Genomic DNA, 17,945 nt, shown 5'->3' on the forward strand with positions numbered 1-17,945 from the left:
GCCTTGATTATAATGAAAAGTTTAACGTTTATGATTATATATTGATCACACATGGGAATAAAGTAAAGCATGTGCATTTGAGCTTTCAAATAAAGTTCATAGAGAATTTCTCTTTTTAATGCAGGTATAAAGAAATTTTAGCCAGAAACATTTTAAGCATTCCCTCAACCCCACTATCTTGTATTTTATGGAAACCGTACTTTTTTTTTTTTTTTAAAATCAAATGCTCTGCCAAGTTATGCTGCTGTGGTACAGGAATAATCACATCCTGTTGTCTGTTCCACAGTGAACCAAATGGAAGTAACCTGCCCTTGCATTTCAGTCAGACTTAACGTTTTAGCTGAGAAACCTTAAGATGACTATATATCAGCACACACAATTACCAATCTATCAGCAACTGCCTAAGGAACTTGAGAAACATGTCAGTGAATACAGATCTAGTGCTTCTCTAATGCAGGCCTTTACTGAAGCTTTGTTTCTCTGACAGGTTGTTTAAGTTTGAATAAATCCAAACAAAACCCTTAAAGGCTAGCAAAAAATTAAGAATCAATAACTGACAAAGCAGAGGTCAGCAAGCACACAGAGGTTAATTCCCCCTCCCCCCCAAAAAAGTAAGCTATCCAGATTTACTTAATGCAATTATTTGAAGAATTCCATTAAGATGGGAATCACTTGGAGTTTACTTTGACATAAATTAATAGAACAAAACAAAGGGGGGGGGGGGTACAGTTTTATTCATGTTTTCTCAAAGTCTACTGTGAAATTGTTCTTGGTTGGGAGTTGCTGTATTGCCAAAAGCAACAGTTCTGTCGGTGGTTACAACACCATGAAAAAGAAGCAGTTCAAGTAAAGAGGAAAAAAAGCCACCCAAAAAGCAGCAAGTAAAAACACAGCAAGAAACACAGGGAGTGAAGCAGGCTCTTGCATCCTCAGTGACCACTGTTCAGAATCTGCAAATACATTTATTTTCCGGAACCAAGCAGCTCTTCATAGCTTAACTGTATAAAGTTATGGTAAAAAGCATGCATCTCCATCTCCCTCTGCTGTCTAGTCCACAGAAAACAGCTAAATGCTATACTGCCAGACCAAGACACTCGGAAACAGTCTGGTTTCCAACCCTGTTGATGACTTAATCAAAATAAACACAGACTTAGAAAGAAACTATTTGACTGTTACAGTTCTGGAAAGTATGTACTGAAATTGTAATGGCAGAAGTACTGTTTGACTTTGGGATTTCCTCCACCCCATTTCACTGCTTGTGTAACTTTAACTAAAGAGCAAGATATTTTAAAGAGAATATGCAAGCCTTAACTAACAGATGAAGTATACTATTTTCCCTGCATAGCCTCTTTTAGTCCTATTTTGGCGATTCTTTAAACTCGTTACTTCATTCACTCCACATATTTAACTGCTGCAAAGTCTCTGATCATTTAACTTGTTACAGAGGACAATCAGCTGATCAGAAGCAGCCAGCACAGGTTTATAAAGGGCAGGTCCTGCGTGATTAACCTGATCTCCTTCTGTGACAAGATACCACGCTTAGCAGATAAGGACAAGACTGTGGCTGTTATCTGGATTTTAGTAAAGCATTTGACATTGTTTCCTACAGTTTCTCCAGGAGAACATGGTTGCTCATGGTTTGGACAGGTGTACAGTTCGCTAGGTGAAGAACTGGCTGAAGAGTCACAGTGCGCAGAATTCAGTGTGGTCGGTGGCCAGTCATCAGTAGTGTCCTTCAGGGCTCAGTCTCAGGGCCAGTTTTGTTTAACATTTTCATCAAAAATCTGGATGAGGGGATTGAAGGCACCCTCAGTAAGTTTTCAGATGATATCAAGTTAGGCAGGCCTGTTGATCTGCTTGAATGTAAGGAAGGCTTTGCAGAGGGTTCTCAATAGGCTAAATCGACATGCATTCCAGTCATGACATTCAACAAGGCTCAGTGCTGGGTCCTGCACTCGGGTCATAAGAACCCCAGGCACTGGTACAGGCTTGGGAAAGAGTGGCTGGAGTTGCCTGGCAAAAAAAGGACCTGAGGGGTGCTTGTCAAGCTGAACATGAGCCAGCAGCATCCCCGGCTGGCCAAGAAGGCCAAAGGCATCCTGACCCACATGAAAAATAGCATGGCCAGCAGGACTAGGGAAGTAATTGGACCCCTGCACAGGGCACTGATGAGACCACACCTCAAATACTGTGTTTGGTTTAGGGCCCCTCACTACAATAAGGGTGTTGACTTGCTCCAGCGTATGCAGAGAAGAGCACCAAAGCTGGTGAAGGGAGCGGAAAACAAGGCTTACGAGGAGCAACCAGGGGAACTGGGGTTGTTTAGTGGGGACAACAGCAGGCTGAGAGGAGACCTCATTCCTCTCTACAACTACCTTGAGAGAGGCTGTAATAAGGAGGGTGTCCATCTCTTTTCTCAGGTGACTGCACCAGAGGAAACAGTCTCAAGTTGCACAAGGGGAGGCTTATATTTCTTCATGAACAGGGTCGTCAAGCATTGGAACAGGCTGCCCAGAGTGGTGGTGGAGGTATTCAAGAGACATACAGACACCCAAGGACATGGTAGGGACTCCGTAGGTCAGGCTGATGGTTGGACTTGATCTTGAAGGTCTTTACAAACCTTTGAACTCAGAGGAGTTTGTCTTCTCATGATAAAAAATGCCAATTTAAAGTATGTGAGCATACAAAGTCTCTCCCTCTTCTGCCATCCTAAGATTACAGGCTCTCGAAGTCCAATTTCAACCTGAGCTTTGGTTACCACGAAGGCAGATGAGTTAAGCATTTATTAAAAACAACCACCCTACTCAAACTAGATTTCAACATCATTACAGTACAGATGGATTTCTGCTTCTAAAGATACAGAATGGTTCAAAACGAAGTTCTGAAAATTTGTTCATTAAGAAAGTGTATATAATCAGTGTAGCATCTATTTGTAGTTGTAATAACAATATTGATGAGAATGCAGCCTCTAATCTTTAAGACAGTAGCATGCATTCCTCAACAAGTTGTGATCATTTTTGTTTAGCTTAAAACAACTAAACTCAATGCAGACATCTAGTATTCTGATACAGTCAACAAAAAATGAAAATCCCTATACCTAGCATGTCTAATGTTTGGTGATATGTTTATTTTAGGATGCAGATGCAATTCATTCGTACTTCTCTCCCCATCCATTTGCTAGAACAAGACCTCAACAGGATCAAGGAGCAGAATTCAACAGCATTTTCTCTTGTAACTTCAGATGTTTACAGTATGATCTACTGTTCTACATACAACTTAAAATCCAGGAAAGAATATTAGAATGGGAAGTAATCATCAGACCAATACAGTATAATATTGTTAGCATAGCTTGAGTCCACACATGCAGAGGCTTCTGTTGTTTTTGCAAGAGAAACCTCTTCAGAAGTTAGGATTTAGATTTTCTGATTCTTCAGTGGGAATGAACAGCAGCCAGTTTAGATCAAACTAATGTCCCTTCTGATCTATTTCAATTTCATAGCACAAAAGGACTAAACAGAAAAGTCTTTGTGATGTAAATTACTTACAGGCTTATGAACCAAAGCTAAATGCATAGCTTCAGATATCTGAGTAATTCGTTATTTGTGTTATAACAATTTCTATAAGTCATATTTGTCTTAGTGTTTTCTTACCAGAAAAGAGTAAGAGGGCTCACTAAAAGCTGTATAGGTAATGCAATTCTGGTAAAAACAAAGAAACCAGGACCAAAACAAGAAGAAGGAGCAGCATTGTACTGGCCAACAGAAAACTAAATAAGTATGTTTTTATTTTACACATTAGCCACCTTCATACAAAACTGAATCTTTCATACACATGTTTTTATGCAAACCTATCTATAACTTTCATAGTTGTTACTGTTTCATGTACCAAGAGATACATACAAATTTCTTGCAGATGTTATTTTCTTTGTATAACCAAACAGGCTATAAAGTTTGAAAATGAAATTATGTATTACTAGTTTATATATTCTAATAAATCTTTCAATGTCTTACTAATTTCCCCAGAGTTTCTGCTTTTCTGTTTTTAAAAATTTTACAAAGGCCTTCACTTAGAAGTTGTATGTAGTAGAATTTACGAAATTTTTATCCTGTTAAAAACTTAAAAATAATTACATCATTTTAACTTTGACTTAATCTATTAATAAGCTTCTAGATGTAGTCTGAAATACCAAAAAACAGTTTACAAAAACAACGACATAGCTGTACCTTACTGATGTAAGTCTTACATCAGATTTTACAAAAGCACCCAGAATGATTCCACTTACTTCCATTTACAAGAAAATGCATCAAACGCATTTTGGGAAAGAAGCGATTGCAAAGGAAAGTTTCATAGTACATTACCTGCTTCTGAGGAAATGAAAAAGCCTCCTTCCCAACTGTGTTAAGGGCAATATGATGCTGGCCTTCCAAAATAAGCTGCTTATTGTCTTCCACAACATATGCCTACAAAATACAGAACAGAGACCACAGACATTAGCAGACCAAAACCAATAAGCTTTATAGTCAACATTCTCTCCTAAACTGGAAGATGTTTTGTCCAAAACCTAAATGCTAACTTGACTTACATATTTATGTTTATGCTTTAAACTTTGCAAGCACAAACAACTGTGGTTCAGACTGCTAATTGCCACTACTTAAGGTTTGCATTCTGGTAAATTGGGTCGTCTTCTTCAAAGCAGACGGGGTCACTCTTACAGATCTATGATAAAAGCAAGCATTATGAAAACTTAAAATGTATTTTTTTGTTAATTTTCTCTTTAAAAAAAAGAGCTTACAAGAACTGGATGCATCTAGGACAGCATAAAACCATTTAAGTGGTTTATTACAAGTATCAGGACTGTCTTGGCTTCTTACCACTTTTTTAGTTCATTAGTCTGGTTTTAAAAAGTTACATCTGTACGTTTTGTACAAGTATGCTTGAAAGTTCAGGATGCGACATTATAGTTGTAAGCTCTCTGAAATTTGGCTATGAGTTTTGACATGTAGAAAATAATATACTTACCTTCCACAGTACAACAACGTTCAAGTCCACTTCACTGCATCTTTGTATCAACCTGACTGCCTCATCAAATGATTGTTTCACAGCCCTCTGAGATCCATGAGTATGAGATTGCACATGTGTTTTTTTTAATTCAGAGGATAAGCTTTGAAAAAGAAAGTCTGCACAAGGACTAGCTGAACTTATTATCTGCAAGAAAAAGAAAGCGCTCTCAGGAAAAGATGCAAACTGGTACAACTTTCTCTAACAGAACTCATCATTGTAGTATTTCAGTTCCATTCTCAAACAATCTTTTGCAAATATGCCTAATTTTGGTTACAATGCTTGCTCTTTTTACAGCCATCAGCACTACATAGTGAAGCCTCCAAAGCAACATACGGGAACAGAACTACAGATCACTGATCTAAAATCACAAGTACTGAACTTAGAAATAAGGTATTTGATTATTACCAGACAGCCTACTGAGATATAATCAAGTGTGGTAGAGAGAGCTGGAGCGTCTCCTCTGAACTAATCTACATGCAAATCACTACTGTTTTATTAATAGTGGTTAGTATTTTAACTAATTATTAGGTTAATAATAAATTCTTCTAGTTAATTACCCTATAATTGCCAGTTCGGAATGTACACTTAACTAGCAAAGATTAGAGATCCCACCTGTTTTACAGGTACAGAAGTACTGTGCTGTTTGTCAAGTTTGGAAAAGCTTAGCATAAGCAGTGACAAACATCAAAAGCTTATTAAGGAAGTGGTGGTTAAGACCGACATCAGTGATGCCTGGACAAACATGATAAATAAGATTTTAGTTTCCTCCATTTAAAAGAATGTTAGACATTCCAGAATATGTTGTTGCAGAGGTGCTATTTTTTTCCCCATCAGCAGAATACTTGTATCCAAGGAGAATAACTGCTTTTTGAAGTAACTGTCTAGAAGGGAAGGAACCCTTCCCACAGCCCAAGTGGAGAATATTTCCTTACAAGGAAGCTGAAGTTCGTGAAGCCTATCCAGATTTTCAGTCCTAAACTCAATTTATATGTCTATAAAAGAAATGGCATTGAGTAGCTTTTCTTTGGCTTTAAAAAGCCAGATGCATACACGGAAAACATACCCTCAACATAAAACAAGCGATCTAGTACTGACATCCAACTAACCAAATTCATTATCTTAGTGTAGATTTCTGATCCAATAAAGTGTCTAGTTTTCTCAGGTTTTGGAAAAACATTCTATGTACCAAGATCATTTTCTAGACTGATTCTTCTTCAGACATTTGTACGCTTAAACAGATTAATAGGGTGTGGTAGCCTGTAATTTTAACCATCTTTCAAGAAATTAGAGAAACAGACTCCTTGAACTGATTGCAACCTAAATTAGTGACTTTGAAATTCTAGTACCTACATTCATTAGAGGTTTTCAATGTTTACAATAATCTGGAGTTAGAATTTTTAACTTATCTTAGTGAAGAGATAAAAAAAAGATAGAATAAGTAAAAAAGGATTTCACTAGGCTACTTGCACAAGACATAATATGCAGTTGTACCAGTTAACTTACCTGCTCATTTCCAAAGACAATATCTGCAAATGTGTAGTTTTCTAAGGGATAAAAAGAGAAGGCATCATTTCAGCATCACAAAAAGTCAACTGCAGTAGACAACATCCCAACTGTACTCCCCTTCAAAAAATGTTACCTCAATCAAAAGAGAACCTACCTTCTGAGTTTTTGCATCTTACTGCTTTAAAGCACAACTTTGCTTTCTCTCTGCTAGCAAGTTTAGTATCTGAAAGAAAAAAAATCACAAGATTTTTTCCCCCTTCAACATAATCACATAGCATTCCATACTAGCCAGAAGTCAGCCTTTGAACTTCACAAATAAAACCACACTAACACTTAAATAGCATGTCTGAACAAGCAGAACAACTGCATTATAGTAGAGATGACTTTCTGCTAACCCATTCCATCTACTTCTATAGCAGAAAACAAGCTGCACTATGTGAAGCAGATACAGGGAAAGAAAGAAGGAACAGAAGACAAAATCATATCCGACTGGTTCACCTTCAATACTAACGCAAGAGGAAAATTTGTCTAGATTCACTTTAAATATATAAAGCATCAGCATACATGTAAAGATAGCATGTTGGATACAATAATAGATGTCTGTTTTCTTGGGTTGCCTTTTCAAAAATTAGGAAGGTATATTAGCTAAGGCAGGATACACAGCACTAGCAATTCTGGTATATTTCTAATAACTGAATAGAGCATTTGTCAAATATTCTGTTGATCAGTCAAATGTTACACTGATATAAACAAACAAACAAAAGAATGCCATGAGACATTTTTCTTGCAAGGCGAGTTATCAGCCAACCCAGACATGGATTTCTCCACAACACTTAAATAATTTACCTGTAAATTAAGACCATTTTTTAATTTAATGAAAGTTGAAAGGCACTTTGCTTGAAAGGAACACAAAAACATCTTCAACTGAGTTATTCTGAAAGGCAAGTTCAACTTCTTACAATATTAACTTTCTCATCAGGCAGAAGCTGGACTTGCTATCCTTTTGGTATTAAGGATACACACCTTTGTCTTCAGAGATGTTAACAGATTTTTGAAGCTTCCAGTGTTTGCTATTACTTGAAACTTGAACTATATGAAACTCTTTAACACCAGCCTCACTCTAAGAAAGAAACAAAAATGATGTCAAATAAGACCAGTCATACTTGTAGTGTTCTTCATTGCACAGTACGTGTTCATCACAAAGTGGTACTGTTGGAATCTTCATTTAACTCTTCATTCACGCCACCTGCAATACAGTACTAAGGAGACAAGAACAGATTGAAGACCCACTGTAATATAAAACAGTCCCGGCTCCCAGCAACTTTGAATTCCAGTAAGCAAAGATATAAGAAAATGAAAAAGATCCTATGGAAAAACTCCCACAAGGTGGCATTTTAGATTAACATGACTATAATGAAACCTAGACTTTTTAAACTCCAATGCAGACCACTGTCCATAAGGGCACTTAGTTTCTAAGACTACTTCAGGATCCTTGCAAAAACATAAATCCCAGAAATTCAACAACTCTTAAAATTACGTATATATACGCAATGGAAAGTAGCTTTTGGGATGGTTTTCTTTATTGGAAAGAATGAGATGACAGTGGAAAAATAAGTTTTGCACAATGTCATCTGTAAACTCACTAACTGCTTTGTATACTCCCTCCTCCTCAAAGAAGACTGGCAATATTCACCTTAGTATCTGAAGAAAAAAGAACGTACACACCTAACTTGAAATGACAAATCAGCTCCAAGATTCTCCATGATTCCACTACCATTTAAGTGTCTAGGAATTCTAATAAGCAGAGGATTCGATTACCTGGCCTTGTTAAAGAAATGGGAGCAGCTTTAACCAGAAAAAGTAAATTTAAATTAACACAGTTAGAAAAACTGAAATATTGTCATCTGCTTTGCTAGGCCATCAGACCACAACAGACATATCTGCGTTTGGATTGTGTTTCCAAACATGTGAGAGCTTGTTAACGAATATGGACGCAGAAGTTTCCTTCAGGTTATTGCTAATTCTACTGGGGTCAGGGGTGCAGCACAGAGAGAAGGAACACAGGTTGCCTCATTCAGAAAGTTGCAAGTATTAGGAACATCCATTAATTCGGAATAAGTCTTCCAAAAGGAGGTTGAAGACAGATTCAAAATCACATACATTTAGTGTTGAGGTGGTTCTAGCAGACATCCATAGCTAGTTTTGAGGCATAACTTAATGTTAGTACTTTCTTTCCAACATTAATTTGAAAGTCTAAGTATGCAAGGCTTACTTAATATTTCCAGTCAGAATGTTAGTATAAAAGCTTTTAATTAAATATTGGTTCTACTGGAGACATTTACGTGTCTGCTGAGCTTAAGAACAGTATTGTCATTAAAGAAAGAACTTACAGTATTGATATTTTCTACATCCACAAACACCAACATGTTGTCCCCTCTGCCTTCATCATCTTCAAGTGCATTACTTCTGCAGACAGTAGCTCGAATATGTAGAGATCGACTAGTACAAATAACTGCAGTGTGCCTTAATACTCTATGACTAGAAATGGAAGAAAAAACAACATTCTAAAGAACCAGGACTGCTGTCCATAACTTCTCATCAAGTCTAGCTTTTACATTTCTCATCAATATCAAGCTGTTAAACAATTTATTCCCTTCAACGACCAAAAAGGCATTTTTCTTTTTAACATATCATTTTGATAGGATGCTAAACAACCATGCTGCAATGGATAAGAAACTGTTTGAACAGTGCCTACCCAGTTCAAGCTACCAGAAAAAAAGGTCAGATGTTACCGTGACAAAAAATACTTTGTTAATATTTCAGATATAAGACAAGTGGCATAACGAAAGCAAACAGACAGAGGGATGTAATTAAGCAATTTAACATCACCACATGCTTTGGAAATACAGTTTTTCAGCAAGTAAACCATAAAAGGCCCACTAGTGAGTCACAGCTCCTGCACAAACATTTACCAAAACACCAACACATTCAACAAATCCCCATGAACTGGGAGTTATCAAAGGGTACATTTACATGATTTGTAGTTTGATTTTCAGGAACATGCTGTTGATCTACTCTTGACAGTCTTCAACTTACTTTGCTTTGGTTTACATGATGAAAAAGTCTCAGAAGCCAAGCTCACTTGCTCTCTCTCAGAACTAGCCTAAAAAACAATGTCAGCTTGTGGCTGGAGCTTAAGTGCATGGGACTAGAGCTCACCTAAGGTACCATCACACCTAAGGCACCATCATCCTGAACGTCTACCATATGGAGGCAGCTCCTCAGCTCTGATGCTACAGAAGCATTGCTCCTAGCCTGCACTACTACTTAACGAAGGCTGAGATGCACTTCTCCAGACAAATGAATCTAGCACATACAGCTCCATAATGAAATTCTCCCCCAGAAAATTAAATAATTACATTTATTTAGTTCACAATCCGATTTCTTACTAGACTGAAAACTAGATCTAGATAAAGCCTATTAAAACTTTTTTTCTGCTCTAGCTTTGAACTCTAACAGCTGTAAGGTAATGTTGTATGCACAGTACTTATAGAATGGTGAAAGACAGCTTGTAGGGGCAGGAGGTGAGGAGAATCGACAGTCTTCATAGTGAAGCTTTAGTAAACAGATAAATTCAGAAATGCCTTCCTAAAGGCTGATACCTTCACTTTCTGAGCAAAGGCCTATTTACCCCAGATTCTTTGAAGAACGGGTTTCTCAAAATAAGTTCCTCTGAGCCACCTTAGCTTGGGAAACATGTGGGACTTGAGAATAAGCAGTAGTAAAGTTAAAGGAATGTACTATTTGTTAGCTTGTAGTATCAAACAACTGTTCATTGTCCCAGGAATGGTCCAAAGAAGAGCTATACAACAGCATGCAAGTCAAACTTGGTATTTAACCCCTACAAAGGGTAACTTCATCATAATACAATCACTAGCCACATTTTAATTAGGAAAAAATCTTTGGTTTAAAGCAGACTTTTTTTTTTTAAATATAAAGTACAGAAAGAAAAAGTCATGAAGTTTTTCTTCTGTCCCGCAGGGTGATGTGCTCCCAGAGACATAAACTATGAACAGAGTCTGTATCAAGCAGTTCCATTAACTCCCCCTTTGTTAAGTTATTAAATATTGGCACTCTGATGGAAGAAGTATAGGCTATATAGTTTCACATGAAAACTGGATCATACAGTAAAGTTATTGCTTAGAACAGCAGATAATAGGCCACATATCTTCACTGCAACTCAGAGAAATTCATTAGAGTTTAAATTTATGCTTATGGTGTTTATTATTAACAGCCTAATAAGTACGAGAAAAAGGCAGATAACTTACCACATTTTTGAGTGTCTTTTAACACTTTCATAGTAAAATAAAAAGTTTATTTCATGAACACCTTCTTCATCCGGTCCTCGTAACCACATTGGCAGCTGCACTGATGCCCCAGGAAGAAGAACTGAGTCAGGAAGTGGGACTTGTATTACCTCAGGTTGACCTCCTGTGCCAACCCCAAAGTCTACAGAAGAAGCTGAAGATAGCAGTGCAGTACGCACAGAGGTAGGATCTGTCACAACAGTCTTGTAAGCACTACAGTTTTCAGAAGCTGAAGGACTTAGTGGTGTTAGAACTGCAGTATTTGCACCAAAAGTAAAAAACTCTGGATGCTTGGACACAACCTTCAGCGCAGTAAGAGGACACTTGCTTACATTCACAAATTCCACATATGCTTTTCTGATTTCTCCACAGAGAAGCCCTGTAGGAAAGTTTATAAAGAACACCTGTATTGGAGAGAACAGGAGGAGAAAAAACTGAACATTGAGCAAAGTTATGAATGAGCTTAAAAAAAATCTAGCATTTAAACTATTGAGTGCTGTCATTAGCCAGATAGACCACTTCAATAACCCTAGGAAGAAAAACCACCACTTTTATTAACCAACTTGAAGTATTCTAGATGAAAAATGGCAAACAAAAACACCTATTTGACTCTTCCCTACCCACAGTTATAATTTGGCTACAAAAGCTGTTGCAAACTAAAAAATCGAAAGGGAGCGTAACAATTTCAGAATTACATTAATTTGGAGGCTTCAAGTCTCCTTTGGAAAACAAAACATAAATGATGACCTGTCAGTGCCAAATTTAACTGGAAAGACAGATACAAATGAAGTTTAAGACTTCATTGTTTGAACTACCTTTATAGCTCTAGATTCAGCAATTTGCTCAAAATTACCAGTAGAAAAAGCTACATACCTCCAACAAAGGCATTTCTTCTGTAATAATGGGATCTAAACGTCGATCAGGTCCATACTTAATTGATGTTTTTTCTTCTTTTGTGTTATTAAGTCGAGGCCCCTGGATTTCTAAGTCTTGTCGTCCTCGTACAGATAACCCATTGGAGACAAACTTTCCTGAAACAGTTTTAAAAGCTTTTTTTAAAGCAACTCTTTCTGAAAAGTGATCTGAGCTTCCCTTCCCAATCTTACAAATCATTTTGATTCTGGTTAAGGTGAACAGTGTTCACTGATTAAGCAGCATCACTGACAAAATCACTGACATTCACAGTTTACTGTGACAGAATGCATTGCAATTGCAAGTTCAGACAGCCAGATAAATTTTGCCCTTTAAATTTTACTTCAATTCTTTAAAGTTCTGGCAGTAAAGAGAATAAGGATACCAGACTGGCTGGGAGAAGGGGAAGGGGTATTGAGTAAAGGTGATCCATTTAACTTCCTAATTTCTGCCAAGCTACGGAAAAGTTGCTCAAAACATTTTCTTCCTTCAAAAACAGGCCACCACTCTTCAGATGATTTTTATTCCAAAGACTTAGCCACAAATTTCCAGTTCACAGATAGTTAACCAAGCTTATTTCTTTTAGACATCTCCAAGTATGTACTTTAATCCCCATTTACTTCAAGAATAAATTTTCCCTGTGGGAGACAGTTCCAGATGAATGACTCAACAAAACATATTAAGTAACATGCAATTAAGGCATTTATATGTTAATATAAAGGAAAGACAACCAAAAAAGTCAAGATAAGTAAAGCTGTATCAGCTAAATTTATATTTGGGAATCTATGTCAAAAAGGTTAGTGCAACACAGAGAAAAGTTAAAAGAAAGTAAAAAAAAAAAGGAACAAAAATAAATGGTAAAGGAGTCAAGAAATTTGTTATAGACACCATAGATGGAATATATGAATTTAAGGGTTTCAGAATTTCTAAGATTTAAAAGGAACATAGGAACAGGTTTTGCAGAAGTTACTTCCTTTCTTACGGTAATCATATGGCTGCCAATTCATTATTTCCCCATTCCAGTTATTTCCAGTTTCTATCTCTCTACTTGATTCTATATCTTCACTTAAAGAAAGGCCATGCATTGTCAAAACACTGAATGCAATTCAGTTTTACTCAGCAGAATCCACAACTCCCCTTTCCAGACACACACACTTGAAGGAATAATACACTTACCTTCCTGTAATCCAACAGAAGGATCTATCCCATCTAATGTCACAGTACCCTGAACAGTGCCAAGATTATAAACGACTCCCAGAATATGTAGCTCCCCTGTTTGATGGGGAAAGAGCTTTAGTCTTGCCTGTGGAGATATGTTAAATTTTTGGTGTTGTTGCTACTAAATAAGTAATGTTACATTTAAATGTCCAATTACTAAAGACTCTTATAGCTACACTTACTTTACAGTTGCATAAGACATAACCATATATAGTAAATACAGGTCATCTACAGGAAAGTAAACGTTACATGAGAAAAGAATCCTAAATTGTAATAAAATTTAACTTGAACAGAGTTCGAATTTCTAAGGAATTTTTCAGAATTTTTAAGGTGTGAAGGGACCATTGGAGGTCTTGTCTGACAACCCTGCACAAGCAGGGCCACCTAGAGCTGCTTTGCTCAAGGACCTCTCCCAGTTAGGTTTGGAATATCTCTGAGGGAGACTCCATAACCTCTCTGGGTTGCCTGTGCTCCATCAGCCACGCAGTAAGCTCTGCTTCCTGATGTTCAGACAGAACATTCCATGTTTCAGTACGTGCCCATTGCATCTTGTCCTATCTCACTCTCCCTTCAGTTACTTATACGCATTGATGAGATCTAAAAGATCCAGTTCTTCACACATAGTAACATTTCCTCTAAGTTTGAATTCAGGTTGTAACATGACTGAACTCCATCCTATCCCAAAGTTTTAAGAATAGTCTTATCAATGTTATATAAAGTCTGGTACTTACCACTTTTGTCTCCTCACTATTAATTAGAAATTCTGCTATTGCTTCAGTTCCTATCATATCATCATCACATTTTCCCTGAAAAAGAAGACAGACCTTCTCAGATATTACTCCTGGACAGAAAGATTGCCATATATACTATTTCTTGCAGCTTTCCTAGAGTGTTCAAGGACAAAAAGCACACAAATTCCAGTTTACAGACTTAAAAATTGGCAATGTCGTATGCCCATCCTCTTGGACTTTCTGAACTGTAGCAGCTGCTGAGAGTTCAAACATGTACTTGAGAGAAATTTAAGACTTATCACTGATTAAGAACAGTTCCAGTTTATAATTTCACTGATACTCACAGAAGTATTGATTGTACCATTAAAGTAGCAGTTTAGACAAGAATAAAATTGCAAGTGTACGGTAACCGTTGAGACTTATTTATATAAAACCCCATAACTAGCAGAAACTTGCAGCACCTTTATAGATCACTATGTTCCAAAACATTTTTTTGTCTAAGAAACCAAATTACCAACAAATTTCCTGTAATATTCAGTATCAGAACATATAACAGCATTAAAAATAAGGGAGTTAGAGTCCTTAAGAAGGAAGTTCCAGCAGTATTAGTTTAAGCGTCAAATTAAACAGTAGTGAGTAGTTCACTGAAAATACTCAAAATATTTTTCATTTTACTTCTAGATACATAGAGGTTCATATATCATACCAGCACCACTTTTCAGAACACATACTTCACTACATACAAAGTAGTGAGTAAGATATAGGCATTACATAAAATACTTATTAACATGGCAAATCATTTCTATTGGTCAAGGTGCCTATTGTGACTCAGATATGCTACACATGCAATAAAATGTTGAAGTATTTTGCTTTGCATTACTGTAATGAGTATTGTGAAGCCTAAGTTTGTTAACTTGGTTGCTTTGTGCCTGTAAGTGTGTGAAAATCTAGAGCAATTCATAAAAAATCAAATACAGTAGCTGCCTTCCATTTTCCCACACCCCCCACCTTTTAAATTTACACTTAAACCAGCTGTTTTCATACTCTGAAACTTTGAAAATTTAAGTTTTCAACCTTTTTGTATACTGTCCATAACTGTAACTGCCTGTTTTTTTTGTTTGGAAAAAGATAACGCTTTCCTTACCGGCTCTTTTGCTTCATCATGTTTAGCACTGAAGTCTTTGTGTTGAAATTTCCACAGCAATGAAAGGTCAGTCAACAGAAGTGGAACTTTCAGTGGGTTTCGGAAAGAGACTTCTACAGTTATTGGTTCTATTAAAGAAGCACAAGAAAATAATGACAACAGGCTACCCCCATCATTCTGAAGGCTCACTTAATTCAGAAGGTCAGTAACATAAAAAATTGGTTTAAGTCTACAACAGCGCAGGAAATACTGTACAAATTCATTTCAGAAATAAAGTGAGCTAATTGTATAAATCTCAGCTTTACCTTCTACCACTGCAAGGGGAAATCTGGAGTTATCTGAATAGCGATTTAAGCAGAACTGTGTTGGTTGAAAGTTTGCAGGTATTACTCCTTTGTTGATCACAGAAACAACTTGCTCCTCAAGTTCCTTCCACTGTTGTGATGACTCCGAGTCATACTCCTGATCCAGACTTACATGTGTTGCTGCCTGCTTTTCACCTAATAAGAGTAAGACAATCTTAGAAAATGACAACAGTGGCACACAACAAACGCAGAGGGCTGCACTGGCAGTTTAGCAAGTATTGTTAAAAAGATTCAGTTCTCAGTCAGCATCACTTCTGAGATTACAATTAATCAACTAGCCAGTGGACTGCCAGACACTTTGTTGTGGGGAGCTGGGGGTCGGCCTCTTCTCACAGATAACTAGTGAGAGGGCTAAAGGGAATAGCTTCAAATTGCACCAGGGGAGGTTCAGGTTGGAAATTAGGAGACATTTCTTCTCAGAAAGAGCAGTCAGGCATTGGAATGGGTTGCCCAGGGAAGTGGTGGCATCAATGTTCCTGAGAGTGTTTAAGGAAAGGTTGGACATGGTGCTTAGGGACGTGGTTTAGTGGGTGATATTGGTAGTAGGGGTATGGTTGGACCAGATGATCTTGGAGGTCTTTTCCAACCTTAATGATTCTATGACTCTGAAATGCACATGTAGAAGAAGATACCAAGGATGATCTGCAAACACTTTTACACGCAAATATTGGAATTCTATGATTTTAGCATGCTATGTAGTATACTTAGCAGTATATACAGTTTATTTTTATTTTATGCCAGAGTACAGACCCAGTTTACACAAGAATTTCTACTCAACATGCTTTCTGTTCAGGAATCGATGTTTCAAACACTTCATCCTAGAGAAAGTTAACTGGAAAGCTAGTTTCTAGCTCTGACACTAGCATCTAGCATTTACTAAAGCATTTAAATCCCTTTCATGAAGTTCATGACAGACTTGCATTTAATCATCAAGCTATTAAAAATAATGAAAGTTAGTACAATTGCCTATGAGGATTTCATATCTACACAAGGAGCCTGAGTACATTTAGGGAGTAGGTGCTAAGCTGAAGCTTTTCTTTTTGAGATCCAACTTCAGAAGTTACCTTGCCACATTAATTTTTATGTAACAATGATTTTTAAGAAGAGAAATTGCATAGGTTTTGGTTCCATAAGAAATGAATTTTAAGCTGTTTACATTAAGTTTTCTAACCTTCTGCTGGTCTTCGATCATGCCCAAAGAAAATACGGGTTGCTGAACTGTTAATATATGGTAAAGGAAGCTGTGGTAAGGGACCATCAGGTGACAGCTGGGTTACATTCTAGAGTAAAGGAGGAAAAGAGTGTCATGTCATTATCAAAGTGCATAACATACACGCTGCACATTACCAATGTTTGAATGATAAGGAGACCAAGTTTTAAGCATTCAACACTTGAACAAGTATTTTTAAATATGAAATGAATCATTTCAGTTAACTGTTCTGAGAGTTCATTCTGCCTCAGTCTTCGGTAGTATTTTCACTCTCAAAAAGACCTTAAAGTCCATGAAGTCTTTACAGAAAAAAAAAAGTCTCCATTGTGTACTCTAACCACTGTTGTGGCTGCATGGCTGTTGCAAGCTTCATTATGGTGCAAGGCCTAACTCGGAATTTGATAAGCTACATTCACTATACCACCACCATTCAATAGACTCTCACCACACTGTGGATTCAAACACCAGCCTCAAAAAAGGTCTAACATAAAATAGCAAATACTACAAACATTCTGTTTATAAGCTTTAAAAGACACTAAGCAACTGGAAGACTGCAAGTTGTGTGGAGATAATCAGCACTAAACTCCCTGTAACGTACACTCATCAGTGGAAATAAACTTAACACACACATTAGATGCTGCAAATTTGCTTTTTGAAACCTGAAGTAAAAAATAAGCACATCAACTACAGAAAAACCAACCCTGGAACAATGCAGGTGTGACAGAAAGTCAATCAGTAACGTAATACAAAATTACCATTAATGAAATTGCTGATCACTTCAGGAATTAAAAGAAAATCATTTACCTTATAAACATAAAGATACTCTCTTAAAAAAGCTCCTTGCTGAGCTGGAGGTTGTTTGCTATCATTGATCAAAATATGCCTGAATGCAGACACAGCATTATCAAGCTGACGAAGCGTAAAGGACTGGCGACCAATAGTGAAGTTAATATGATCTTCTGCAAGAGACCAGCCTTTCCCCTTGTAAACCTGCATGGCTTGACAGTAGCAACGTAAGGCATGTTTTTTCTGAAAGAAAAAAAAAAAAGATTATTTCTCAGACAGTCCCACTAACCAAGCACTGCAATTGTAATACCAGGAAGATTGAACAGCAAGTCAGAAAGTTATTTACCACAATCCCCACTATATTAAGCATAACAACATTTGCAGAACTGTACCTCATAGAACCTGGTCAACATTAATCTGAACACAGAAATAGTATTGGCTCCTACAGTGCAGTGCCTAGCTTGCAGATAAAGTTCACGTTCTCCAGTATCAGTAACAGGCAGTAAGTTAGAAAACAAGAGAAGACTAGTTTTAAAAATACTGTTCTGCATTGCTTTAGAACTGACTGCAAGAGCTTGTAGAGGTCTATTAGCAAGCCTTAGAACAAGCTACATTTATTACATTTCACTCCAGTAACTGAATCTT

The 17,945-nt window shown here is 37.1% G+C and overlaps 1 protein-coding gene across 5 annotated transcripts in view; it reads right to left on the reverse strand.

The window, feature by feature from the left end:
• The window catches only part of TRAPPC8 (trafficking protein particle complex subunit 8), a 50,254-nt gene that overhangs the window by 8,773 nt on the left and 23,536 nt on the right, over positions 1-17,945 (reverse strand). For 4 of the 5 annotated variants that reach the window (XM_048049351.2, XM_048049350.2, XM_048049354.2 and 1 more), the window contains 14 exons: positions 17,319-17,543; positions 16,476-16,584; positions 15,245-15,439; positions 14,940-15,067; positions 13,796-13,870; positions 13,023-13,149; positions 11,808-11,965; positions 10,896-11,338; positions 8,958-9,105; positions 7,591-7,687; positions 6,722-6,790; positions 6,565-6,605; positions 5,020-5,205; positions 4,359-4,460 (listed from right to left, as the gene is read on the reverse strand). In XM_048049351.2, the coding sequence (XP_047905308.2) occupies positions 4,359-4,460; positions 5,020-5,205; positions 6,565-6,605; positions 6,722-6,790; positions 7,591-7,687; positions 8,958-9,105; positions 10,896-11,338; positions 11,808-11,965; positions 13,023-13,149; positions 13,796-13,870; positions 14,940-15,067; positions 15,245-15,439; positions 16,476-16,584; positions 17,319-17,543 (2,103 nt within the window). Of the gene's footprint in view, positions 1-4,358; positions 4,461-5,019; positions 5,206-6,564; positions 6,606-6,721; positions 6,791-7,590; positions 7,688-7,748; positions 7,827-8,957; positions 9,106-10,895; positions 11,339-11,807; positions 11,966-13,022; positions 13,150-13,795; positions 13,871-14,939; positions 15,068-15,244; positions 15,440-16,475; positions 16,585-17,318; positions 17,544-17,945 lie in introns of those variants that run through there. The other variant, XM_048049353.2, reaches the window with a different exon arrangement.

The sequence above is a fragment of the Anser cygnoides genome, chromosome 2, assembly GCF_040182565.1.
Source record: "Anser cygnoides isolate HZ-2024a breed goose chromosome 2, Taihu_goose_T2T_genome, whole genome shotgun sequence".
Classification (NCBI taxonomy): Eukaryota; Metazoa; Chordata; class Aves; order Anseriformes; family Anatidae; genus Anser; species Anser cygnoides.